The sequence below is a fragment of the Chrysemys picta genome, chromosome 22, assembly GCF_011386835.1.
Source record: "Chrysemys picta bellii isolate R12L10 chromosome 22, ASM1138683v2, whole genome shotgun sequence".
NCBI lineage: Eukaryota > Metazoa > Chordata > Testudines > Emydidae > Chrysemys > Chrysemys picta.
The window spans coordinates 15,744,532-15,770,944 of record NC_088812.1 but is presented as its reverse complement, the minus strand read 5'-3'; the positions used below and the strand labels follow the sequence as shown (position 1 = coordinate 15,770,944).

The window sequence follows — 26,413 nt, the reverse complement described above, 5'->3', positions numbered from 1 at the left end:
CCGGCCCCGCCCACACCCCCGCCCAACCCCTCCCCCTCCCCAAAGTCTCCACCCCCTCCCCTGCTTCCCGCGAATATTTGATTCGCGGGAAGCCTGAAGCAGGTAAGGGGGGTGTGGGGCGAGGAGGCGCGGCCCAGGCTGGCCCCCCGGCGTTTCCAGCCTGGGTCAGCTCGGGCCCTGGGGTGCCACCCCCGGCCGACCACCCCTGGCCCGCCCAGCACTGCCGGCCTCCAGCGGCCCGGCGCACCCCCCGGCTCCCCGCCGGCCCGGCCGACCCGGCTCCCCGCCGGCCCGGCTCCCCGCCGGCCCGGCCGACCCGGCTCCCCGCCGGCCCGGCTGACCTCCCGATTTTCCCGGACATGCCCGGCTTTTGGGGATTTCCCCCCGGACGGGGATTTGAGCCCCCAAAAGCCGGACATGTCTGGGAAAATCCGGACGTATGGTAACCCTAAACATGGTGCAGATTCCTTCCCCTCTGGAGCAAGGGAAGCAAGAACGGAATGTGTGACTCGGTCTATCTCCTGCTTTCCTTCATGCTGCCCCTTGTTTGGGCTGGCCGGCCTGGTGCCAATCCGGCCCTTGATTAAAACACCCGGGGCAAAATTCTGCTCTCTCACGCCCCCCGCCGCAGGTCCCACTGGCTTGCATCAGCCCCAGCGCGGGTCTGACCAAAGGGTGCTGCCCCGGCCAGTAGTTTTTTTTTTTTTTTTTTCTTTTCCTGCAAAGTTCTCTGGTGAGGAACGGCTGCAGCAGGAGTCAGAGGAACAGGTTGAGTTCTTGACCTTGGGCAAGCCGTTTGACCTGCGTAGCGGCAGCAAGGATCCCAGATTAGCTTGGCTATTAGTGCTCCGAGCAGGAGCTTAAAGAAAGGGAGTGTGTGTCAGCGTAAAATGCACCGCACCACAGCAAGGGAATGAGCACTGGGGATTGCAGGGATCCAGGCCTGAATGCAGCCTCGCAGGGCAGCGGGTGAACTGGCTACTTCCCTCTCCTGTCTCTCTCTGGGAGGGGTGGAAATCCGCTCCTGCTGTCACCAGCTCTGTGCAATACCTTTCTCCGCTGACATGGAATCATAAGACTGGAAGGGACCTCACGACATCATCTAGTCCAGTCCCCTGCACTCACGGCAGGACTAAATATTATAGACCATCCCTGGTCAATTTTGTCTCACCTGCTCTTAAAAATCCCCAATGATGGAGATTCCACAACCTCCCGAGGCAATTTATTCCAGTGCTTAACCACCCTGACAGGAAGTTTTTTCTAATGTCCAACTTAAACCGCCCTTTCTGCAATTTAAGCCCATTGCGTCTTGTCCTATCGCCAGAAGTTAAGATGAACAATTTTTCTCCCTCCTACTTGTGACAGCCTTTTTATGTACTTGAAAACTGTTATCATGTCCCCTCTCAGTCTTCTCTTCTCCAGATTAAACAAACCCAATTTTTTCAATCTTCCTTCATAGGTCATGTTTTCTAGACCTTGAATCATTTTTTGTTTCTTTTCTCTGGACTTTCTCCAATTTGTCCATGTCTTTCCTGAAATGTGTCAAACAGAACTGGACACAATACTCCAGCTGAGGCCTAATCAGTGTGGAGTAGAGCGGAAGAATTACTTTTCGTGTCTGTATTACAGCATTCATACACCCCAGAATGATGTTTGCTTTTTTTTTTTTTTTGCAACAGTGTTACACTGATTCATATTTAGCTTGTGATCCACTATGACTCCCGGATCCCTTTCTGCAGTACTCCTTCCTAGGGAGTAATTTCCTATTTTGTGTATGTGCAACTGATTGTTCCTTCCTAAGTGGAGTACTTTGCATTTGTCCTTATTAAATTTCATCCTATTTACTTCAGACCATTTTTCCAGTTTGTCCAGATCCTTTTGAATTTTAATCCTCTCCTCCAGAGCAATTGCAACCCCTCCCATTTTTGTATCGTCTGCAAACTTTATAAGTGCACTCTCTATGCCATTATCTAAATCATTGATGAAGATGTTGAATAGAATTGGACTCCGAACTGATCCCTGCGGGACCCCATTCGATCTGTCCTTTCAGCTTGACCGTGAACCACCGATAACTGGTTGGAAAACTATTCCCAGAGAGTAGTTATGCATCCGCCTTATAGTGGCTCCATCTAGGTTGTATTCCCCTAGTTTGTTAGTAAGGCTTTTGATACTGTCATAGAATCATAGAATATCAGGGTTGGAAGGGACCTCAGGAGGTATCTAGTCCAACGCCCTGCTCAAAGCAGGACCAATCCCAACTAAATCCTCCCAGCCAGGGCTTTGTCAAGCCGGGCCTTAAAAACCTTTAAGGAAGGAGATTCCACCACCTCCCTAGGTAACCCATTCCAGTGCTTCACCACCCTCCTAGTGAAAGTTTTTCCTAATATCCAACCTAAACCTCCCCCACTGCAACTTGAGACCATTACTCAAGTTCTTGCATGACCTTCTCATAAAGTTAAGATATACCATATCTACCACTTCCCCCCATCCACAAGGCTTGTTACCCTGTCAAAGAAAGCTAGTAGGTTGGTTTGGCATGATAAGTTCTTGACAAATCAATGCTGACTGTTACTTATCACCTTATTATCTTCTAGGTGTCTGCAAATTGATTGCTTAATTATTTTGCTCCATTATTGTTCCGTGTACAGGGACATCCGTGTTCCCCTGGGTGCCCCACTCTTTCTGTACCAGTGAGCTCTGGCTGCGGTCCAACAGGAGCGATTTTAAAACCCCATTCCATGGCAAATGAATGTCATGGTATACCTTCCTACATCCTCCCCAGGAGAGCCACTGAGCTCCATGGGACTGTGAGTATGGGGAGTGGCTACTCCCACGGAAAAGGGTGGCAGGTTCGGGTCCCCAGAATTGGGTCTGAAAGTACCACAAAGAGGACAACTGAGAAGGCGGGATGCAGGTACGGTGCTGGGAGGCAGGAGCTGGTGGCACGGGCAGAGTGGGAGGAGGAATGTTGCACTCAGTCTGGATTTGTGCCACCTGTAACGCCCATCATGTTTCAGTTTTACTGAAACTTCTTACGCCTTCCCAGGTCTTGGTCATATAATGTTAAAGAGGAAGAAACACACGTGGAGTCAATATACAGTGGAAGTAGCACTAAGGACCATCATGTCCAGCAGGCAAGTCCCCTGTCTTAAGTGTCCACTCTACGGTCTCTTTAAGCTTTTCAGTTGTCTGTCTATCAAGCCTGGGCCTTGGAGACAAGCTTGCCTGTGTCTCTCCGCAGAACAGAAGCGAGATGAACACAGCTGAAGCTGGAACCATTCAGTCCCTTGACAAGCTGATCTCTCTAAAGGCATGTCTGACATAGCAAAGAAACCCACGATGGTGCCAGGGACCTCCAGGATCCCGTAAAGAGAGGGGGCAGGGGGAAGGGAGCTCCCTGAAATCTGGGTCCCAAAACACATTTTTCCAGTGAGGAGATGACACAGCTTCCTTGAGGCGTCTCTGGTGGTTCCTCTCTGCTGTCCCATCCCTGGATGGAATTATGCCTGATGATGGGTCTCATTCACCCCCGGGAGGGGCACCCATGCAGAGCACTCCATGCCACCGAAGCCCCACGGGGCCCCTCTGGCAGTGAGCCCCCTGCTGATTCTGCAGGGGTCTTGGGCAGCTCTGCTGGGGGGACGGAGGGCGGCACTTCTCACCCTGGGGTGAATCCTCCTCCGAGGAACAGAGAGACACAACCTTTTGTGGACAGTGAATCAATCTACTTCTGGAGGGTGGGTGGGGCAGATCCGTAGCTGGCGTCAGTTGTCACAGCTCTAGTAAAGCCAATGGAGCTTGGACAATTCACTGCCGCTGCGGATCTTGATTATAAGTAGCTAGAGTGTGGCTAAAGAGCATCCCTTCTTTTCCCCACTAGGAAATGAAGAGCAGGCTTCTGGCCTGGGCCCCTGGGATGCTTACTCAGGGAAAACCTCTAATCTCCAGGCTGCATCAGCGGTTCCCAGCCAGCCGCCTGCTTGGCTGTGGCCGGCCCAGCAGGAAGACAGCAGCAGCCTGTAGGTGGCATTGCTGGTAAATGAGGCGCTCTCTTCAAGCTAGAACATGTCAAGAAGCAGCTTCTTGCTTTGTAACCAGCCCCCTCTGCCCCCTTCCATTCTGTCTTCTCCTCCCGTCAGGATGGCGCACAAATGCAGCTAGGCCTGGGGCCGGGCTCGAGACTCCAGGGTAAAAACCAGACCCCGTGAGGTTACTCCGGATTGACACTGGTGGAGCTATGATAGGGATTTGGCTCTAACTTTGTCTGAGTCGTGGTACCAGCAACAGGCATGTGTGGCCTTTACCGTCAACTCCAGGTGTTCAAAAATCATAAATCAGCCCTCCCCCCAAATCATGAGTGGCTTAAAATCATGAGACTTTGAAAATTAAATAAATAAATATACTTTGTGTTCTCTTTCTTTGAGGTTTTTTTGAACACAAATGAAAACAGAATCTCACCTAGTCACGTGACTCCAGGTGCTGGGGCTTTAAGGCAAACATGGAATATTACGAAGCTGGGGACAGTCCTACTGAATGTGCATGTCATGCTTATCTGGCTTTTGGCCTGGAAATAACGCAAGATTGGACAATCTTGCAAGTTCTCCAGCGTTTCCTAGTTTGGCCATTCCAGAAACATATTCCCTTGTGGCCTTTTAGTGCTGTGGCATCTCCAGCGCGAGGTGGAAATGGCATGTGCAGAGAGACACCAATTGAATAGCAACCAAAAAAAAAGTGAAACCAACCTTTTGGCCCTGGTGTAACTTCTCAGGTTTGCTGCAGTTCCAGATATTCCCACGTTGACTTCTTGGTAGAAATTTGAGACAGGCCTAAGTTCAATCACAAATCTGAGCCACCCAGATTTTCAGAAGGGAGGTGGAGATTCAACATCTGGAGTTGGAAACGCATGTGAATTTTGGATGAAATTCACCCAAGGTCCTTCACATGGGGTTGAAGCAAGGCCTGAATGGTCTGGAGCCCACTGGTACTGCAATGAGTTTAATCTTTCGCAATGGGGCAACTGGTTTAGGTTGGATATTAGGAAAAACTTTCTCACTAGGCGGGTGGGGAAGCACTGGAATGGGTTACCTAGGGAGGTGGTGGAATCTTCTTCCGTAGAGGTTTTTAAGCTCAGGCTTGACAAAGCCCTGGCTGGGATGACTTAGTTGGTGATTGGTCCTGCTTTGAGCAGGGGGTTGGACTAAATGACCTCCTGAGGTCCCTTCCAACCCTGATATTCTCAGTTACGCCAATGTAAATATGGAGGCGTGCCAATGATTTTAGTGGAGCTATTCTGGATTTACACAAGCTATCAGAGCAGAATTTGGCCCTGGCTCTAGAATGTGTTGAACCAGGACCCAAATTTATACAGCCCCCATCTCTTTAATGTTGGTTACTGGAGTTTGAAATCCTGACCTAAACTTAGATCCGTATTTTTGCCGCTTAGGTCCCTTTCTAGGTTAATGGCTTGATCCCACCATTACCTCACATCTTCAGTTGTCACTGATGCTTCTGCAAAGATTGCAGAGCTGGTTAGAGTTCTCTTCATCCAAAAGATATATATATTTTTGGCAAAAAATGCCACTTTCCTAGAAATCAGGATGTTTTGAATATCCGTCAATTAAGACGAACTTGCATTGGGGGAGGAACCCAAAAGAAACATTTTGCTAATGGCAAAGTGTCCTGTTTCGACGCTTTAGGAACAGAACTTTTTTTTTATTTCGCAGTGGCACGGCAGAATAAAACTTGTTGATGTAGTTTGATGATCTACCTTAAAAAGTTTTGCAAAAGGTTAAAAATCGGAACAAAATGTTTTGATTTGCTTGAAACGAGATGTTTTGATCGAGCCGAAGTGAATTTTGGTTCGCAGGCTATTTCAAAACTCTTTACGTTTTGTTCTATTTCACAGTGAATTTTTTTTAAAACACGGTGACATTTTCCCATGAAATGGAAAATCCGGTTCCTGCCCAGCTGTGAAAGAGTGTAAAATGCTGCCATTCTGATTGGACAGAGCAGTATGACGTTTGGCTGTGCAGAAGATCAGAGAAAGGGCTTGTCTATATGGATCAGTAATGCACATTACCAGGGGCGTGATTTCTAAAGGGCACCTACGTGTTGTGCATTAATTGGTTCCTGTAGACCTTCCTGGTATGCACGAAAAGTTCCCTAATACACTTTAATGTAGTACAGTTTCAAACTGCATAGGCTGCAGGAGGGTCTACATGGACCAATCAATGCGCAGCACATTAGTTTTAGACATCACACCCCCATCGCATGCATTACTGCTCTTCGTAGACTTCTGGCTTTCAAAGCTATGAATAAACGATGCTGCAAAATGCAAAGCGGAAGAGATACAGGCCTTAAATCTTCTAGAGGAATAGAGATGCTGATTTCTTGTAGTAGGAAAATACTAGACACGTAGGGAGGTTAATGCTAATGCACAATCAGGCAAAGGTGTATAATCTTTTATTATTATTATTTTATTTAAGTATTTATAGAGGGCCACATGAGTGACACCAGTTCCCATGGGGAAGGTGTTGCCTGTAAGCTACATGTTAACGAAATAGTTTAGTGCATTAAGAAAAACCTTCATTACAAGCCCAGGGGTTCCTTTGTTCTCTGGAAGCTGTAACAATGACTGGCCTAGGTGTGCCTGCAATTTTCTTTAATAGTTGTCTTTCATCACTGCTTAGGCTCCACCTTCCTATTTCTGCCTCATGGTTATTAACTCTTGTCCCAACCCTGCAATTTGCCATCTTAGTAAATTGCAGCTTCGTGGCGCCTGCCTTGATGGGACAGTGTTCTACTTTTTCTTCGAAAATAGCTTCTTGGTTTCTCCTCTTTGTGACTATAGCCTGGCAGTATTTTCAGTAGTGAACTGGGCAGCCCAGGCATGCTCTGACCCATTTTATTTTAGTGGTATTACACTAGTCTCTGAGGACCCCCGAAATGTTCATAAATTAGGCAGGGCTTTTCAGAGGTACCGAACTACGTTAACTCTGGGATTCAGGTGCCTACATTCTTTGAAAAGCCCAGTGCTAATTGTCACGACGATGCTCCCTGCTTGCCGAGAGGCTTAGATTTGTTGGCCTTTGGAGCAAGGAACTGAGGCACTAAGTGGTGATGGGACTTGCCCAAAATCTCACAGGGGACGGTAGACAAAACTCAGATCTCTCCGAACATAAGAACGGCCATATTGGGTCAGGTCAAAGGTCCATCTAGCCCAGTATCCTGTCTTTTGACAGTGGCCAATGCCAGGTGCTTCAGAGGGAATGAACAGAACAGTAAATCATCAAGTGATCCATCCTCTGTCGCCCATTCCCAGCTTCTGGCAAACAGAGGTTAGGGACACCATCCCTGCCCATCCTGGCTAATAGCTATTGATGGACCTACCCTCCATGAATTTATCTAGTTCTTTTTTGAACCCTGTTATAGTCTTCTGGCCTTCACAACATCCTCTGGCAAGGAGTTCCACAGGTTGACTGTGGGTTATGTGAAGCAATACTTCCTTTTATTTGTTTTAAACCAGCTGCCTATTAATTTCATTTGGTGACCCCTAGTTCTTATGTTATGAGAAGGAGTAAATAACACTTCGCTGTTCACTTTCTCCACACCAGTCATGATTTTATAGACCTCTATAATATCCCTCCTTAATCGTCTCTTTTCCAAGCTGAAAAGGCCAGATCTTTAATCTCTCTCCATATGGAAGCTGGTCCATGCCCCTAATAATTTTTGTTGCCATTTTCTGAACCTTTTCCAATTCTAGTAAATCTTTTTTGAGATTGGACGACCACATCTGCATGCAGTATTCAAGATGTGGGCGTACCATGGATTTATATAGAGGCAATATGATATTCTCTGTCTTATCTATCCCTTTCTTAATGATTCCCAACATTCTGTTTGCTTTTTTGACTGCCGCTGCACATTGAGTGGATGTTTTCAGAGAACTATCCACAATGACTCCAAGATCTTTCTTGAGTGGTAACAGCTAATTTAGATCCCATCGTTTTATATGTATAGTTGGGATTATGTTTTCCAATGTGCATTACTTTACATTGATCAACACTGAATTTCATCTGTCATTTTGTTGCCCAGTCACCCAGGTTTGTGAGATTCCTTTGTAACTCTTTGCAGTTTGCGTTGGACTTAACTATCTTGAGTAGTTTTGTATCATCTGCAAATTTTGCCACCTCGCTGTTTACCCCTTTCTCCAGATCATTTGAGTACGGGGAACAGCACTGGTGCCAGTACAGACCCCTGTGGGACACCACTATTTACCTCTCTCCATTCTGAAAACTGACTGACTATTCCTACTCTTTGTTTCCTATCTTTTAACCCAGTGGTGGGCAACCTGGGAGCTGGGGGGAGGGGAGGGGCGTGCCTGCAGACAATCTACGTCAGCAAAATGTCTTGCGGCCCGCAATCGGATTACCCTGATGGACCGCAGGTCGCCCACCACTGTTTTAACCAGTAACTGATCCATGAGAGGACCTTCCCTCTTATGCCATGACAGCTTACTTCGTTTAAGAGCCTTTGGTGAGGGAACTTGTCAAAGGCTTTCTGAAAATCTAAGTACGCTATATCCCCTGGATCACCACCCTTGTCCACATGCTTGTTGACCCCTTAAAGGATTCTAATAGAGTGGTGAGGCATGATTTCCCTTTACAAAAATCTTGACTCACAAGTCTGAGCCTTCACCACAGCCATTTCCTTCCTGTGCTTAAAAGACTCAGTGTTGGGAGTTAAAACATGCTAGCTATTAAAATATGCTTTTGTGTATTGAAAGGTGTTTTTAAAATTGTAAACTGTCACTTTAAATTTCAGGGATTTTTTTCCTGGTCCTGCTTGCAGGCCAGGGGACTCTATAGGGAAATGTGTGATCTGGGCTTACAAGCAGTCAGTCTGTAGCTAGCCAGTCTAGAGTAAGGTGTGGTGAGTTGTACCCCTCTGCTTTTGGGAGCAGCCTGCTTTGTCTCTCCCTGTTTCTGGGTTCTTGCGGTGGTGGCCTGAATTCTAAGTAATAAAGGAGTGTTACGTTGCAACCTTCCAGCAAGAATATTTATGTTTGTACCTAACTTCTCTGGGAGTATGCTTTGAAACATAATGGCTTTCTAAAGCTCTCCTCTTAAATTCTGTCCCAAATTTAGAATCCACCCTTTTCAAATGGGTTCTAAATGCGGCCCAAGTGGGTTCTCCGTCCGTCTCTTTCTAGGTTTTTAGATCGTGCCTATCACCACGGTATTCGAGGGATTTCTGGATTCTCCTGCCCGTGGAGGAAGAATAATTACTATTGGGCTAATTTACAGTCCGGTGTTGAAACAGGCAGATTATGTAGCTACCAAGGGGATACTGAGGAGCATTACTGAAGAGTTCAGTCCCCGTAGAAGTCTGACTGGTGTCTCTAACTCCTGCAGAGCGTCACCTTGAGATGGAGGGCTAGATCCACAAAGAGGACTTCAGTGCTGCAGCATCGCAGCGCTTAATGGAATTTGCAATCCTGAATTAGAGGCCCAGGCTCCCTATGGGATGCGTGGGGAGAGTTAGGTGCCCAAGAATAGGATTCACAAAGGGGGGTGGGGGTGGAGAGGGCTGCCTGAGCAAGCCAATAGGAAACGTTGAGGGAAGAGGTGGGGGCTAAATGCCAAAGGGAGTTAAGTGCCTAAATCTGGGTTGGAGGGAGACGCCCATCTCCCCTTGGGATTCTCAGCTGTGAATCCTCTCCTGAAATTAGACATCTAAGCCCTTTCTCTCCTCCCCCCCCTTCCCCAAATGAGGGCCCCCCCTCCTCAATTTCTAGCCTAGAGGTTAGGACACTCAGACAAGATGGGGGTGACTTAGGTTTGCATCTGCCTGTTGTGGACCAGAGATTAGACTCCACATCTCAGGAGAGTGCCCTAACCTCCCTATGATGGGATGTTGTGGCCTGGGTGTGTCTGTCTCCCGCTGAAGCTGTTCCCCTTTATCAATAGTCTTTGGGCCACAGAACAAGTGAGACCGACTCTATGCCCCAGCGCTTCAGGCACTCACCTGGCCTTTAGGAGATCTTGCTTCAAGACCCTGCTCCACTTAAGAGAGAGGCCTGGACAGGAGCGCCGTCAGCTTTTCTGCCGCCCTAGGCGGCGGAGGGTCCTGCCCCGAAATGCCGCCCCCGACAGAGGCGGCGGAAGGTCCCGCCCCCGAAATACTGCCGCGGTCGCCGCCCCCCAAATTGTAGCGCCCTAGGCGACCACCTAGGTCGCCTAATGGGTTGCGCCGGCCCTGGGCAAGGTTAAATGGGCAAGGTTCCATTGAAACCAGCGGAGGTGTGCTGAATTCACACCAAGGATCTGTCCGAAAGGGCTTAATTCTCCGCTCCTTTGGGCGGTCATTTACACAGCGCCGCATGTTCTCGCTTCAACCGTGAAGTGTTTTACACCTACGCTACACTGGTGTAAAGGCCAACACAAGTCGCAGGGCAGTGGCGATTCAGGCTCGAGGGGTTGAATCCTGCAGCCCCGTACTCCTGAGTAATCTATGTGCTGGTGTGTAAATACCATTGCACCCAGTGATGCGTTTGGTGTTAAGCCCTTTATATGCACAGAAGGGGTGCAGGAGACATGACGCAAAGGTTTTTTTTTTTTTCCTCCTCATTGGAAATTGCAAAGAAACGGAAATGTATTTTTTTTTCCCATTTAAATTTTCCACAGAGGGAAAACCTCCCATTTCTGGGACTAGCTCCATCTCTTTTGCCAGAAGCTGGGAATGGGCGACAGGGGATGGATCACTTGATCGTTACCTGTTCTGTTCATTCCCTCTGGGGCACCTGGCATTGGCCACTGTCGGTAGACAGGATACTGGGCTAGATGGACCTTTGGTCTGACCCAGTATGGCCATTTTTGTGTGTTTATTTTCCCCGGCCCTACATGCTCGAGAACTGCTATGTCCCTGACTACACAGCTGATGACAACCCGTCAACTAAATCTCTGCAGGGCTGAGCCAGGCGGAGCCCGGTGAGTCAGCCGAGTGCTCTGTTGTCTTTCACTGATGTAGTGTGAGAACCTTGCTGCCTATGGTACTTGCCAATAGGCGTGCAGTGGGTGTGGAATGCGAATGAGCAAGAGGCGAGGGTGCTGAATCAATCTACCACAAAGGGAAGATGAAACAGAGTCCCAGGCTAGTGGTCAGGTCCTCAGATGTTACAGGAAGGATGGGATGGAGGAGGGCAGCTCTTTCTACATCCTCAAGCATACCACTAGGGCATGCGGGGTGAGAAGTATTCTGATTCTGGGTGGGAAGTATTCCGATTCTGATCTCTTACCCTAGTTTTCCTGTGGTGTCAGACCATTGGTTTAACTGGTATCACTGCGGGTTTACACCCATGTGTGTCAGATCAGAATCAGGCCCCAAAAGTCCAGCTGAGTCACCTTGGTCGCCTCTGCTGTCAGGAGGCTTTCAGGGGTAACTCTTCAAAGCTACTCTGCTGCCATAGGACTTGGCTGCACTGTACCTCCTACTAAGGCATCTTCCTGGTGGAACATGTATGGAGCCAAGACACAGGTGTGCATGGGACAGTCAAGATGTGGCTCATTGAAATAAAGCCAGAGGTGGCAGGTTCAAGGAGTCTAAAGGAGAGGGGTCTTGATTATGTTCCAAGCTCCTTTGCTCCCAGAATATGGCCAGGAGATAGAGACTGGCCGTCCTCTTCGCTCTTATTTTAGGACCTGATTCCCTTCTCATTTACATCCGTTTTACACTGGCTTGACTGCATGGGGTTACTCCTGATTCAACCGAGTAGAATTCTACCCACTTTGTGGAGTTGCACCTGATCTACACACCTGCACCTGAATGGAGAATCAGGTCTCTGCGCTGTGGTATCTTCCAAGTGCACCGAGCCAGATTTATCTGTTCAGTAATCTCCTTTCCAATTGCAACGGCAGAACAGCGGCTTGGGAGAGGCTTTGGGTGTAACAGGTGATGACAGGCCCGGTGTTCTGGTACAATCGGAGAGATGCCCAACAGCAAGGCACAAGCCTATTGGAATGGGAGATGTGCAACACGCGTTCAGGTAGGGCAGGTATGTTAATAATCACTTTGCTCTCATGAAATTACCTGCAACAGCTGGGAGTCCTTGCACTGCAGGTCTGCATGAAGCATAGCGTGACCCAAGCCAGCAGAAGCCCCTGGGTCTGTAATGCCCCAGTGGGAAAGGAGAAGAGTCAGGAACGTTTGCTGTTCGCATTAGGAATTGCTCGCACTTGTCAGGAATTTTTTGACCTGTCAAAACGTTCCCAACCGGCTCTACCCACAACTCCCCTGGAAACCCAGGGATAGTTTGGCCTGAGTAGAAAACTGAGTGAGGTCCTCCGCATATTTGGCCCTTTGACTTAATTGGGAGCTGAAGGCGCTCAGGACTGAAATGCCCAGGCTCTTCTGAAAATCCCACCAGTCATCTAGCGGCACCTCGAGGTGCCTAAATCCATTTAACAATCTAGCCTTTGCCACCTCGGGGGATCGGGTCCAGATTGAAACAGGAGTGGCACCAAATGTTACCATTCCAAGGAGCCGAGAGGCGACCACGTCTGCTGGAATAGTTTGACTTGTAAGGGCCTGATCTAAAGCCCCAAGCAAGTCTCATAGAAACGAATTAAAAGTAACGCTGCCCTGCAGAACACAGAAGTCGTGTCGGCTACAAAGAGCTGCATTTAAAAACAATTTGTATTCAATCAGCTATTTCTCTCTTTCGGGGAGTGTCTGATTTTTTTCCACTTCACTTAACGCATTTAGGCCCTGCTCTAGCAAAGCGTTTCAGTGTGTGCTTAATATCAAGCATGTCGTTACTCACATGCTTTAAATTAAACTTGCGTGTAAGTGCTTTGCTGGAAATTCACGCCTGTGCAGCACAAGCCCCATAAACCACCGAAATCCCAATGACTCCCTAAAGGGCAGAACCTCAGGTGGCATAAATTGTCACAGCTCTGTCTCCTTACAGCGGCTAAGGATCTGCTTCTAAAGCCTTAAATGGGACTTAAGTCTTGCGTGGGTCATGGGTTGGCTTTTGGTAGGGGAAGGAATTCCCTCCTGCCGCTGTGGGATCTTCAAGCCAGGGACTCAATGCGTCACTCGGTGCTTGCCAAGTGCCTGGCACCTTCTGGGTGCTGCTGCAATTTTAATATAACAATAATTACTGATAATAATAGAGAGGAGGGGCTGTAACTTGAACCCTCACTCCAGCCTGCAATGAGATAGGCACGAGAGATTAGGGGAATGAGTTTGCAGGCAATTCACACCGGGGCCATGTTGTTCTGTCAGGTTTTTTGATGCTACGCCCCGTTGATTTCAAAGGGCAGCTCTGCTCAGCTAGTGGCGGCATGTTTCCCACCCCCTGAATCCTTGGCACGAGATCTCTTTTTGCGACTGGCGTGACCATCTCGCCAGAGGTTTTGGGGCCTGTTGATTGTGGTGCCCCTGGTCTCCTCTGGGGAGGGGTGATCTTTTTCCTCCCGCATCTGGTTGGTGATGTTGCCTAACATTGAGTGACAGAAGGTGGCACAGAGAGAGAGAGAGAAATATGGAGGGCAAAAAGGTCTCAAGATGTTGCTCCAAACAAGGTAATCTGGTACGGGTTGCTACGTGCATCTAGCCAAGAAGACGAAGGCTCTGTCTACACGGAATCCGACGTGTAGATACACCCTAGCTAGCTCCAATAACACTAGCAGTGAGTCCCCAGCAGCACGGATTTCAGCACGGGAGAGCCAGCTGAGTACGTACCCAGGGTCCCATGCGGGCGTGTGCAGCCCACACGGCTATGGATATCTGAGGTAGCTAGATCAAAACCAGCTCTGGGATGTATCCGCGTCCTGTTTTGAATACACCTCTGACGACAGTGTATACGTGCCCAAGTGTGCCACTGATTTATTTAACTTTAAAACGAGAGAGAGAGAGAGAGGCCTAGCCCCAGGCTCTCGGCACCTTAACATAATTAATTATATAATGGGTACGATGTAAATTAAACATTAAAATCAGCAGTTCCACAGGAACTCAGCCAGCCAGCCACCTACCTCCTTCATCTAGGGAACATACCCCAGCCTTTTCCATAAACAGGTGTCTCTTTGTAGCGTGCCTGGGAAGTAATCAAATCTGGGCTACTTCGGCCAAGGTTGCGGGGTCTTGGAGCTCTGCCAGTAGCATTCTCCTTTTTATCATCATGATGGCGTCTTTTTCCAGTCAGGGAATATGATCTACGGTATATTCAGGGATTGGGCTTAACAAAGCGGCTGGGAAACTAATGGAACATCCAAGAGGGAAAAATATGGAGATGTCAAAAAAGAGTCTGGGGGCCAGGGAAGGCAATGGGAGGAAGGAGAAAATAAAAACAGAGGAGGAAAATCAAGGGGACAGGTAGGGAACATCCACCTGTGATTGACCAGTCACCTTATATCCAGAAAACATCTACAAAAACCCATGCTCCCCCCAGCTTTCCTATCCTGTTTCTTTTCCTCCTGGTGTTGGTCTGTTTAGCCAAAGGCTGGGTCAGAATTAAACCACAAAACTAGCCCTTTCATCGCCATTAGAAAGGATTGCTTGTCAGATCAAGAAGCCCTAGTCAAATATCCTCTCTCTCTCTCTCTCTCTCTCTCTGAGAAATGGGGCTTGAATATGTTTTCATTAAGATGGTTTTCCATAGCCACTCCATTTCCCTTTGAAAAGGCTTTAGATTTCATGTTGGATTCGTTTTCTTCCGTGTATCCTCCTCAATGCATTTCCAAACATTGGCGTGGATTTTCTAGTGTGTTTGCCATGGCGCTAAGCAGCCGGCGGTCTCTGTACGTGAAATCCCAAGCCTTGTGCAGTGGCAGGAGTATGTTTACTTTGTTGGTTCCACGGGCCCCTTATTCCATTGACATTAACGCAACATTGCAAAGAGTGGGAGACGCCAAAGAAGCATTTCCAGGGATCGGCTTTACATCTGTTGCCTACTGTCCTTGAATTATGACCACTTGCCTCCTGGAACGTCTTTGCACCTACCCGTCATTATTACGGCACATGGCGCTATCCCCTTTTATATGTCTTAACAGCATGACACTGCACCCCATAGACGTCCATGGCAAAATTCCCTTTGTTTTAAATGGATCCTTAACCAAGAAGTCCTGACCTATATTCTCAAAAGCGACTAACAATAATTTTTTGGGGTGTCCAGCCTGGGACACCTTAAAGGGACCTGAAAGCTCTGAGCACAGCCCCCCTGAAAAGCAGGCCCTCTATATGGGTTGGACACTGCAAATTGCTAGCAAAATTTAGGCTCCTGATCTTTTCAGGATCTCTAGTCTTTCTCCTTGACCTTCTCCTTCTGCTCTGTTCTTGTGAGATGGGCGGCCAGAGAGCCCCACGTGTGGGCAGCCCATCGACTTCTATAACATGATGCTACACCTCACGATCACAAGCGGGTAGGCCCACTATAGTACCCCGGGGACTCGGGGCACGCTGGCTATTGTCACGCCCAGAAGATGAGAATGGGATGCCCCACTGTAAAAGTGTAGGACATAAGGTAAAGTAGCTACTCTGGAAACTCCCGGTAGCAACTCTCCCTGTAATGGCCAACAAGACTCAAACAGGTTGATTCAGTTTTCTAGCAGACTTGTCAACTGCGCAAGACGGGAGAGAGACAGACTCCGCCTCACTCCCATCAGTGAAGAGCTGAGTTCAGTCCCTTACCTATTCATTTCATTGCACGCCCTGGGGAAGTATGCGGAGAAGCCATGAAAAGAAGCTGTTTGCGCCTAGAGACTTGGGGTATCCAGGCGTTCTGGCACGGAAAAGGTTTCCTGGGGCTGGACAGAGGGTTATGTATAGTAGGTGAAATTCAGCCCTGTGCAGAGCCAGGAAAAGGCCTATGCACCGTTTAAACTTTCAAACTAATAGTGCAAGTTCTATTCTATTCTGCACAGTGTGAATTTTCACCTGCTGTGCAAATTCATTGGCCAGTCCCCTCAGGTAGAAGATGTTGTGGCCTTAAGGCTGAATTTGCAGTGCAGGGAATATCTTTCCTCCAAATCTATGGCCTCCTGGGGGGGTTCCCCCATCCCCAGAAGTCCCCTTCGTGAGTTTATTTACTAGACTCCATGTATGGTCTAGTTAGATGCAGAAAGAGCTGGGGCAAAACAAGTGGGATTTGAAGAATTGGTTCACTAAAAGATTACCCACAAGCCTTACGAGAAATGAGACTGTGACAGAGTGCACAGCACAAAATCTGGCTTCCTTGTCTCGGTTCAGGAACAGCCTGGGGTTGGGGCAAGGTGTGGGTTTTGTTCCAGGGGCATAGATGAGGATCTTGCATTTGTGTGACTAAGGACACCAGTGCTAATTACAATATAAATTAAGAGCTGAATGAAGCAATTAGATTTTTATTGCTTTGTTTGTTTTTCCTCTCCTTTGCAGCGAAAGAGTCTGTAGATGACTAGTGCAGAAGCAGCAGAATCTCACGAGGGCGGAGGGAAAAAAACAAGGCATCGTTCCAAAAATGTCTTGCAAAATGTCAAGGAGAGCAGCTGGTTGGGAAATGGAGTTTTGTTTCCCCCATGGAAAATTTTGCCCTTTTCATTGAAAAGCTGAAATTTTCAGGCTAAAACTTTTTTTTTTTCTTTTTTGGGGATGAAAAGTCAAAATTTTCTACCCAAAGCCAACACTGTCCGTGAAAAGAGTCTGTGCATTGAAATGCCAGTTTTCTATTGGAAGAATAGTGTAGACATAATTTTTTCCCCACCAGCCCTATCAGGGATAATGATACATACCTTCTAAAGCTGTAGATCTGAAAAGCACTTCACAACAGCAGGTTGACATTTTACAGCTAGGGAAACTGAGGGACAGAGTAAAGAAGCAACTTGCCCAGGGGTTTCACACACAGTCAGTGGCAGATGTGGGAGCAGCACCCATGTCTCTTAATCCTAGGCCCCATTCATGGGACTTTGCTACTTGTACCACAGAGCTGTCTTGCTAGCTGTACCTTGTACCGAGAGTCGGTCGAGAGTTTCAGGGTGAGGTTAGCTACGGCGATTGCCGTCTGTCGGAGACGGATGGTGAGCACAGGAAACAGGCAAAATCTTCTAGAGCCAGCAGCTTGATCCTCCGATCACACAATTTTACACTAGTGGAGCTGGTGTGATTTAACAGTTACGCCTGCGGAGGGCTGGCTGGAAAGCCAGAACTCCCTTTTGTGAAAAATGGCTTATTGTTAAAGGCGGCCTCGTCAGCAAGCTGTAAATTGGCCATTCAGCCGTCTCAGCTTGACCAAGGCAGGAGGGGAGGGGGAGTTTTGGGGTGCCACAGAACGGGCAGCTTGACCCCGCATCCTTCCTGATAAGAATTGTGTTGAAGTTGCTGATACATGCATTTTAAAAGAGCAGGATGTGCCCCAGGAATGTCCATTGGGGTCTCCAGGCTGCAAACTCTGGAAAAACCCACCCCTGGTTAATCAATAATCAGAAGGAGCCTCTTGCTTGCCCATTGGAACTGCTTGCTTAACAAGTTTTCTTTAAGGGACATGTCATTGTATTACTAATGTATAAATAAGGGGAAAAGGCTTGAGATAGTTGGACTCGTTTGGGGACTCTTTTTGGACTCTCCCTCTTGCGGTCCCCACTGGCAGACGGAAGATTTGGCCACTGGAAGCCTGCCGCTGTTTCACTCGAGCGCCACACTCTGCTTTGGTAATTATCAAGGGTTGGGGGTGTTTTACTAATCTGTTGCGGACATGTGTAAGTGCTTGAGACTAAGTAAAGTGTAGCTTTAAGTGAAGCACTCTTGTGTTGTCCTGTTTGTGCCAGCCATCTATCGGTCGGACGGCCGTGTCTCCCCTGATTTATTTCCTGACATCACCTCGCACAGAGTAAAAGTTACCAAGAGCTTTGGGTTGAAAGAACCCCGGGTAACAGGAGATGCAGGTGCAAATCTGTGCTGTGCTTGATTTTAACTAGGCGAGTGCCCTAACCGCTGAGCTCTCGGCTACTCTATTCTCGGCTTCCCCACCCCCGAGAAATTCTACCCTGGACCTGAGAAAGTTTCACTGAAGCCAAGATGCTTCTGGGAAAAGTTTCCATTTTGAAGAATCAGCATTTGCTAAAAGAAAAACATTGTTCAAAAATTCCCCTCTAGCTCAACTCCTGTGGTTGCCTGACCCGTGACGGAGATGGACCCGAATCTAGAGCAGTAGATATTACCGTCTCCGGTAGAACTGTACGTCACTCGAATAGGCCCAACGCAGAACACCAAATCTGAGCCACCCTCCCTGTTCAGGAATCCGAGCTGGCCGCTGGAGTTGAAGTCTGCTGCGGGGGGTCCGCCCTTGCTCATAAACTGTTTGGGTGAAGTACCGTGAAGTCTTACGGAAAAGCCTTGTAGAATCTCGTAACAGCACCACCAAGAAGATTCTGTAGAAATTAAAGGGCATTCACTAGGAACTCCTTATAAAGTTTGCTAGAGAATTTTATCCTTGCTGTAGAATTTGGCAGGTTGGTCAACAGGAAGTCTGTAGAAAGGTGATCATCTCCATTAAATTCCATTGGACTCTTCTATATCTATATTTATCTATTCTGTATAATTCTATACAGGCAGGAGCTACCCAAAAGACGTGTGTAGGAGCATACTGAAATTCCAATATAACAGATGCAAAGAACCCTGTATAAATATATGCACAGTGATTCCTGTTTTAAGTGGCCAACGTGAAACCAGTTTACATGAGTGGCCAGTGGTCTAGTGGGCCGTGTATTGGACGGAGACTCAGCAGACCTGGCTTCTAGTCTTAGTCAGGTCATTGGCCTTCTGGGTGACCTAGAGCAAATCATATGACCTGTTTTGGCTTAGTCTTCCCATGTGTAAAATGGGGATAATCATACTGGCCTGTAAAGAATGTTGAGATCTACTGATGCAAAGTACTAGGTGCTGTTACTTACATTTGTATTACCGTCGGCCTGCACCCAAGGGCTTGTTTGCATGAGTTACTACATGGCGCCCTGTAGATTCACACCCAGGCTTGCTGTGCAGTAACTTGATGTGCAGACAAGCTCTAAGATCAGGGCTCCATTGTGCTAGGTGCTTTGCAAATACAGAGTTAGAGACGGTCCCTGCTCTGAAGATCAAAATAGGCAAAACACAGGAGGGGAAAAAGTGGCATGTTTTACTTAAGGTCGTGCAGTGGATCTGTGGTAGAGTGTCCCCCAGTCACTAGATCACGCTGGGCTTCTAAGAAAAGGAGGGTCCGCATTCATCTCACTCCAGACGTGTATGGGATATTTTGGGTGGGATCTTAAGACACGAGGTGTGTCACAAAGTAGTCTTACGTTCAGGTTCCAGTGTGTTTAGTGAAACACAACAAAGGCATGTAACACTAGCCGATGTGACCATCGCAACGCTGGTATGCTCGTTTGCCCACAACAGCTTTCTTGCCGAAGTCAAATGGCCTGGGATCAGTTCACCCAAATGTTCCTGATTTCACGTCAAAAGGCCACCTGTCCTGTTGAAACCCCATGAGACAGACCAACAACCTATTGATGAGCTGTGATGTACAGGGCAACGCTGGGATCTTTCCTCTCCTCACCAGCCCAGAAGGAATGGCATTTCTAACCTGCAAGACTCCAGCATGGTAGGTTCCCCAGATACCTCAGTGGGTGGAGATCACTAGAACTATTCTGATGTAGATTGGCCCAGTGAGTGACTCGTACTAAAAGCAGAATACCTCTCGCCATGAGCACACACATCATCATTAACTGAATGTAATGTCCTGAAAAAAATATCTGAGGGCCAGTTCCCTGCGCAACCCACTAATGGGTCCATGTTGGAGATGGGGCACTGGATGGGATGGATCAATGCTCTGAGGTGGGCCAGAGACTCCTCTTCCTAGATGCCTGGCTGGTGGGTTTGGCTCACATGCTCAGGGGCATATTGATACACACAATTGGGGTTGGGAAGGCATTTTCCCCCAGGCCAACCTGACCTGGGATGTTGGGGAGTTTTGACCTTCCTCTGCAGCATGGGGCGTGGATTGATTGCTAGGCTCATCAAAGCATATCTCACCTAATCAATTCCCTGCCATTGCAGGGGTCTTGGGCAGTGGGGTCACCTGGGTCTCTCTTGTTCTCTGCTTGCCATATAGTGAATGACCTTGTCTTTTCTAGCTTGCATGCTGAGGCTGAAATGGGGAAGCTAGATTGCAGACACTAAACATTTGATTAGAACGGTTGGTAATGAAACGCCTCACATCTCTGCAAACCTATGTATGTTCTCCAGCTAGCATGCATCAGTCCTCTTAAATAGGACCGAGAAATGAAGATGGAGATTAATGTTTTAATGTTTTAACTAAGTAAACCCACAACCTCTTTTCATTGCTATAGTTCAGACAGCGTCCCTCTCTTCCCCCTGGATTAAGAAACTGATTTTGGAGAATGCAAATCAACATTTTTTCCCAGCAGAAAGTTGATTTATGGGGCAATCCTGGGGTGTGTTGTGTTTTTTTGTTTTGTTTTCTGAATTGTGAAAGGCAGGGTATTTCTTCTAAATTCACTAAACCAACACTTGCCAACAGGCTTTAAAAAGTCAGTGATCTGGATATAGGAAGGGTCTTGCCCTAGGGCAAAATATGTCAAGGAATTTAGAATGCCGTGCCATCGAAGAAAGACTCTGGATAATCTATTCTGGGTTGGTACAAGGAAAACGCAAGTAATTTGAGGCAAACGAGTTCCCAAAAACAACAGTACTGCTGCAGGTTTTTTAGCTCTTTGGGGTGTGTTTCAGGGAAAGTCAGTTTTTTTGGCAAAGGGAAGAGGTGATGGCTCATCTAAGCCCAAAGAACACACAAAATGACATCTTTCTCCACTTCCCTGTTACCTAGCCAACTCCCTGAACAGATAAAAAGGAAGAGATTTGCACTGTCTTTAGAGGGACTCAACGGCTTTTGCCCTGGGACTTTCCTCTGGTAGCTGCCCCGTCAAGGTCTCCTTCTCTCTTCTCTTCTGCTGCAGAGAAGCTGCCGCTATGTCTCGCCAGTTTTCTGGCCAAAGCCTGGGAAGCAGCATTAGGGGTTTCAGCTCCAGCTCTGCCTGTTTTGGTGGTGGGAACAAAGTCAGCTTCAGCACGGTGTCACGTGGAGGATGTGCAGGCTCAGCCTGTAGTCCCAGAGGCTTTGGCAGTAGGAGCCTGCATAACTTGGGAGGAAATAAAAGGATTTCCATTGGTGGATTTGGTGGCACTTGTGGAGGGTTTGGGTCTGGCGGCCAAGCGGGTGGAGGGTTTGGCGGTGGTGCTGGGTCTGGGGGACAGTTCAGTGGTGGGCTCGGTGGTTGCTTTGGTGGTGGGGCTGGAGGAGGATTCGGTGGTGGATGGGATGGCCCTGGATTTCCTGTTTGCCCACCTGGTGGCATTCAAGAAGTGACCATCAACCAGAACCTCCTGACTCCTCTCAACTTGAAGATCGACCCAGAGATCCAGAAAGTGCGGAAAGAGGAAAGGGAGCAGATGAAGACCCTGAACAACAAATTTGCCTCCTTCATCGACAAGGTGAGATGAGTGGGGGAAGGGACATTCTACTGCTTCTAGAGACCCCACGCAAGATCAGCCCCTCCCCAACTGCCTGTGACTGTACAAACACTTTGCAAAAGAGAGCCCCTTCCCCCAAAGACCTTACATTGTAAATAGACGAGACAAAGAGTGGGAGGGGAAGTGACTTGCTCAAGGTCACAGAGAAGGTTATTGGTAGACTAGGGAATTGAACCCTGGGTTTCTGCTCTACCTACTGGACCATTCGCATTGGTTACCAAGGCAACAAATTGTATGATGTATTCCCTGCTAAATGTCATCTCTCATCTGGTCAACACCATCCATTTACCTAGTTAGCCCTATTGGCGTGGATTCTTCTAATCCATTGGTGTCTCTGTGATGAGAAAGCTCAAGTTTCTTTTGCCTATGACTGAGAATTTTGTCTGGAAAAAAATCCCTGCACAAATATTTGATTCTGCTGTTCGAGGAGCATTTTTTCCTGTTTATTCAAGAGGATTCTGGAGCAGGGTTACTGAGTCATTGCTCTCAGGATAGGTGTATAGGGCAAAAGGTTAAACTCACTAGACCTGGTCAACAACAATAAGAAAACAAACAAAAAAGAAGGATGAAAATTTTAACTAATCTTTTTTTTTTTCCCACCCCCAACCACTCTCTTTTGGCTTTCAGGTCCGATTTCTAGAACAGCAGAATAAAGTTCTGGAGACGAAATGGAAACTCTTGCAGGAACAGGGCCAAGGCCCCATTAAAAAGAGCCTTGACCAGCTCTTTGAGGCTTATAGCAATGGCTTGAGAAAGCAGCTAGATGGCCTGTTAAATGAGAGGAGACAGCTGGATACCGAGCGGAAGAACTTCCAAGATCTGGTGGAGGATTTCAAGCACAAGTAAGGAAATAATAATGAAGTATAATCATTGCAGTCAGACTCCAGTCAGAAAGCTGGGAAGCCAATTGGAAATTTGCCAAAGTTCAGATTATTGGGTTCTGGGGTTTGGCCTGGTATGGTATTGTCACCCTTACTTCTGTGCTTCTGCCTGCAGAGCTGGGCCCTCAGTCAGCAGCTGCCACTCTCCGGCCATCCAGCTCTGAAGGCAGCGCGGAAGTAAGAGTGGCACGGTACGGTATTGCTACCCTTACTTCTGCGCTGCTGCTGGCAGGGCGCCACCTTCAGATCTGGGTGCCCGGCTAACGACTGCCACTCTCCAGCCACCCAGCTCTGAAGGCAGCGCTGAAGTAAGGGTGGCAAGACCCCCTAAAAATAACCTTGTGACCCCCCCGCAATTCCCTTTTGAGTCAGGACCCCCAATTTGAGAAATGCTGGTCTCCCCTGTGAAATCTTTATAGTATACGGTAAAAGCACACAGGGGTAGACCAGATTTCACAGTCCGTGATGCGTTTTTCATGGCTGTGAATTTGGTAGAGAGAGAACAGCAGAGAACTATTTCTGCTGGATGGGCTCCACGATTCTTTGACTGGATGGGCTCCACGATTCTTATTCCAGAGCTATGAGAAATCCACAAACATTCCTAGGGTACAAACTCATGGGCTCACAGAAGTCAACAAAATCCTTTGATCCTTCACTGAACCTGTTCGCTCAGCTCACACGCATCCCTCACGCAAGCACATGGACAGTGAGAAGAGTTTTCACCTCTACGATCCCGCCATATTGGAGGTTTTTAAGTACAGGTTAGACAAACATCTGTCAGAGATGATTTAGATATACTTAATCCTACCTCAGCATGGGGAGATGGACTAGTCTAGATGACCACTGGAGAGGTCCCTTCTAGCCCTATATTTCTATGATATTGTTACATCCCCCTTGAATATAGACAGTCCTTTAAAACAAAGCTGCACAAAACACTAGAAAGTGTACAATTTGCTAAGCCATTTTAGGGGTGGCCCAGATGACCTGATAGGTGTTTGCACTGCTAAGTCCCTGAGAGATCATGATTCAATACTTGAGTGCAGTTATATCATAATAAGTTGGGTTATCAGACGTAGTATGGAAGTACCACTTTGTGTGTCTAATTTTGCAAACACTTGCTATCGGGTGCGAAGTTTGCTACCATGAGTGGCCCCACTGAAGTGAATGAAGCTCCTCATGGAGGTCACATGCTGCTCTTGGTAGTAAGTATTTGCATCATTGGACTCTTTGTTGGGTTGGGAGTTTTAGAAAGATGGCAGCAATCAGTGGTTCGTTTGGGAAGGCAAAATGTTGCTGTTTGTCCATAAATCCTCAAACATGGTGGTAGATTTTTGCCAAAGGGGTCCGACCCATTTCCATTAGCCTCTTTGTCTTGTTGCCAATGACTTAAGCAAGAATAAAAATAAGCAACCGGACCCTGTTTTCTCTCTTTACACTCAACAGGTATGAAGAGGAAATAAACAAAAGGACAGTTGTGGAGAATGACTTTGTGGTCCTGAAAAGGGTGAGCCAACCAGCCGGGTAGAATCCACCGGAAGCTTTAAGCGATGAACAGAAAATGGTTGGGATTATTAGGAACTCTTTGTTTAAAATTGTCCCCCAAAAGAACAAAGGGAGAGTTGATAATTCATAATTTGCTGATCATCACCAACCAATGAATTGATAAGCAATGACTGCTACAATTTTAAACTGTGATTATATGTTTAGGGAGAGCGGTTTTCTCGAGTCGGGATTAGTTCAATGACAACCCCCCAGTAAGTCAGCTTTGATTGGATTTATTGAAGTAACAGTTAGTAAAAACAGCACATACACAGAGGCAAACAGTTACTGCTGAAGACCTCCCCGGAGTTTGCAGATGGCCTGCATCCAGTCTGCAGAGGGTCTTACTTCTCCTATGAGTTAAGAGCCACTATACCCTTGTTACCCATATTATGCATCTTCTGGTTCTTATCCATTTCCTTTTTTTGGTACGCACTTCTTATCTGAGGCTAGTTTCAAAGTTCTTTGTTCCACTGCATATCCTGTGGCTAGTACACTGCTAAGATAGCTCTTAAAATAGTCGTCAGAATATGCTAAGAGTTGCTGCTCAGTAAAATGCCACTCTTTAAAGTTAGTTTCATCTTAACGGAGCTCCCCAACACACCTTAAGATCTTGTGGTGAAGCACTGGAATGCGTTACCTAGGGAGATGGTGGAATCTCCTTCCTTAGAGTTTTTTAAGGTCAGGCTTGACAAAGCCATGGCCTGGCTGATTTAGTTGAGAATTGTCCTGCTTTGAGCAGGGGGTTGGACTAGATGACCTCCTGAGGTCCCTTCCAACCCTGATATTCTATGATTCTAAGGTCTTGGCCTATCTTGAGTTTGGACCAACTTCTGTTGGTAAGAGAAACAACACAAAACTCTTCTTCAGGTCTGAGTCTCAGAAAAGAGTTCCGGTCAGGCTGATATAATAGCAAAATAGATCAGGAAAAAGGTTGTTAGGTACCAGTGTTTCTACTGTTGAAGGCCAAGTACACAAACTGTGTAGACAAATACACAACTTACACAGATGCATGTCTTTCTTTTGTACATGATTAGCCTTAATTCTATAGGTGTTTTACTCCATTATTATTTTTTATTTATATTGCAATAGAACCTAGGAGCTCTAGTCCTGGCCCAGAACCTCATTGTGCAAGGTGCTGTACAAACCCAGGACAAAAAAATGGTCCCTGCCTCAAAGAGCTTATAATCAAAGTATAGTAAGACAAAAGGGTAGAGGCAGAGAGACAGAGAGCACAAGAAAAGAATGAGACAATATTGTATGCGTATGCATAGAAATACCCTTCCTCAATACACAATTCAGCTTGTCCCAGGTTCAGGTTTACTGTAGGCAGACTAACATTAGAGACCATTTTTTGGAAGCATCACTAATAAAAATGATTAGAAGTTTTTTTTGTCCCAACTTTTTTTTTGCCCCAAAATGCAATTTTCGTCAAAACTGAAAAGTTTAGAAAAATGTGTCAATGTTGAGGAAATTTTCATTTGAGCAAAAAAAAAAATGAAAGGAAGTGTTTGGATGCCCAAATGTCCCGGTTTGATATTTGTGGAAAGGAGCATTTCACTTTTTTTCATTTTAATTTTTTTTTTTAAGTTAAAAAAAAAGATCAAAATCGGAAGAAAATGTTTCACTTTTATTGAAAAAACACCAACAAAAAACAGTTCAATTGTCCCCAAATTATTATTCCCTCGCCCAAACTGAGCTGTGCAGGAAATTTCAAAATTTTCTGGTTTTGTTTCATTTCAGAACAGGAAAAAATATCTTAATCATGGATTTTCCTGCAAAATGGAAAATCTGGTTTCTGTCCAGCTCTAATTAGAAGCCTGATTTTATTAGCCTCAGGAGATAGAAAGATTCACTCTATTACCGATCTTTCCTTTAGGACATGGATGTTGCCTATATGAGCAAGGTGGAGCTGCAAGTGAAACTAGACTCCCTGACTGATGAGATCAACTTCCTGAGATGTCTGTATGAGGCGGTAAGAAGGCTTGCCATTCTCTTGGTCAGCTGCGGAATACATCCCCTGGAGAGCTAATTCTAAACACTGGATGGTGCCATTAGATAGCTGGGGGTTGGGATTTTTGGCTTTCTGAGGATGAATATTCCTCTTTAAAATACATCCATGTCGACTGTGTAGGATCGGGTTTGTGTCTTAGCAGCCTCTCTCCAATTTAAACTGAAGCAGCACCAGGGTCTAAATAGATTCTTAGTGTTTAAGGCCAGAAGGGACCATTGTGATCATCTAGTCTGGCCTCCTGTATAATACGGCCAAGAAATTTCTGTATCAACCCCATAACTTCTTTGTAAGCAAGAGCATCTCATAGAGAAAGATGTCCAGTCTTGATTGAAAGACTTCATGTGATAGAGACTCCATCCCTAGGCAAGTTGTTCCAGTTGGTTAAATCATCCTCACTGCAATTAAAAATGCGCAACCTATC

General features: G+C 46.9%; 1 protein-coding gene across 3 annotated transcripts in view; it reads left to right on the top strand.

The window, feature by feature from the left end:
- The window catches only part of LOC101939351 (keratin, type II cytoskeletal 5-like), a 59,280-nt gene that overhangs the window by 27,371 nt on the left and 5,496 nt on the right, over positions 1-26,413 (top strand). For 2 of the 3 annotated variants that reach the window (XM_008169522.4, XM_065575581.1), the window contains 5 exons: positions 19,405-19,609; positions 20,985-21,519; positions 22,186-22,400; positions 23,883-23,943; positions 25,858-25,953. In XM_008169522.4, coding sequence (XP_008167744.2) covers positions 20,998-21,519; positions 22,186-22,400; positions 23,883-23,943; positions 25,858-25,953 — 894 coding nt within the window. In that variant the 5' untranslated portion in view covers positions 19,405-19,609; positions 20,985-20,997. The remainder of the gene's footprint in view (positions 1-19,404; positions 19,610-20,984; positions 21,520-22,185; positions 22,401-23,882; positions 23,944-25,857; positions 25,954-26,413) is intronic. The other variant, XM_065575582.1, reaches the window with a different exon arrangement.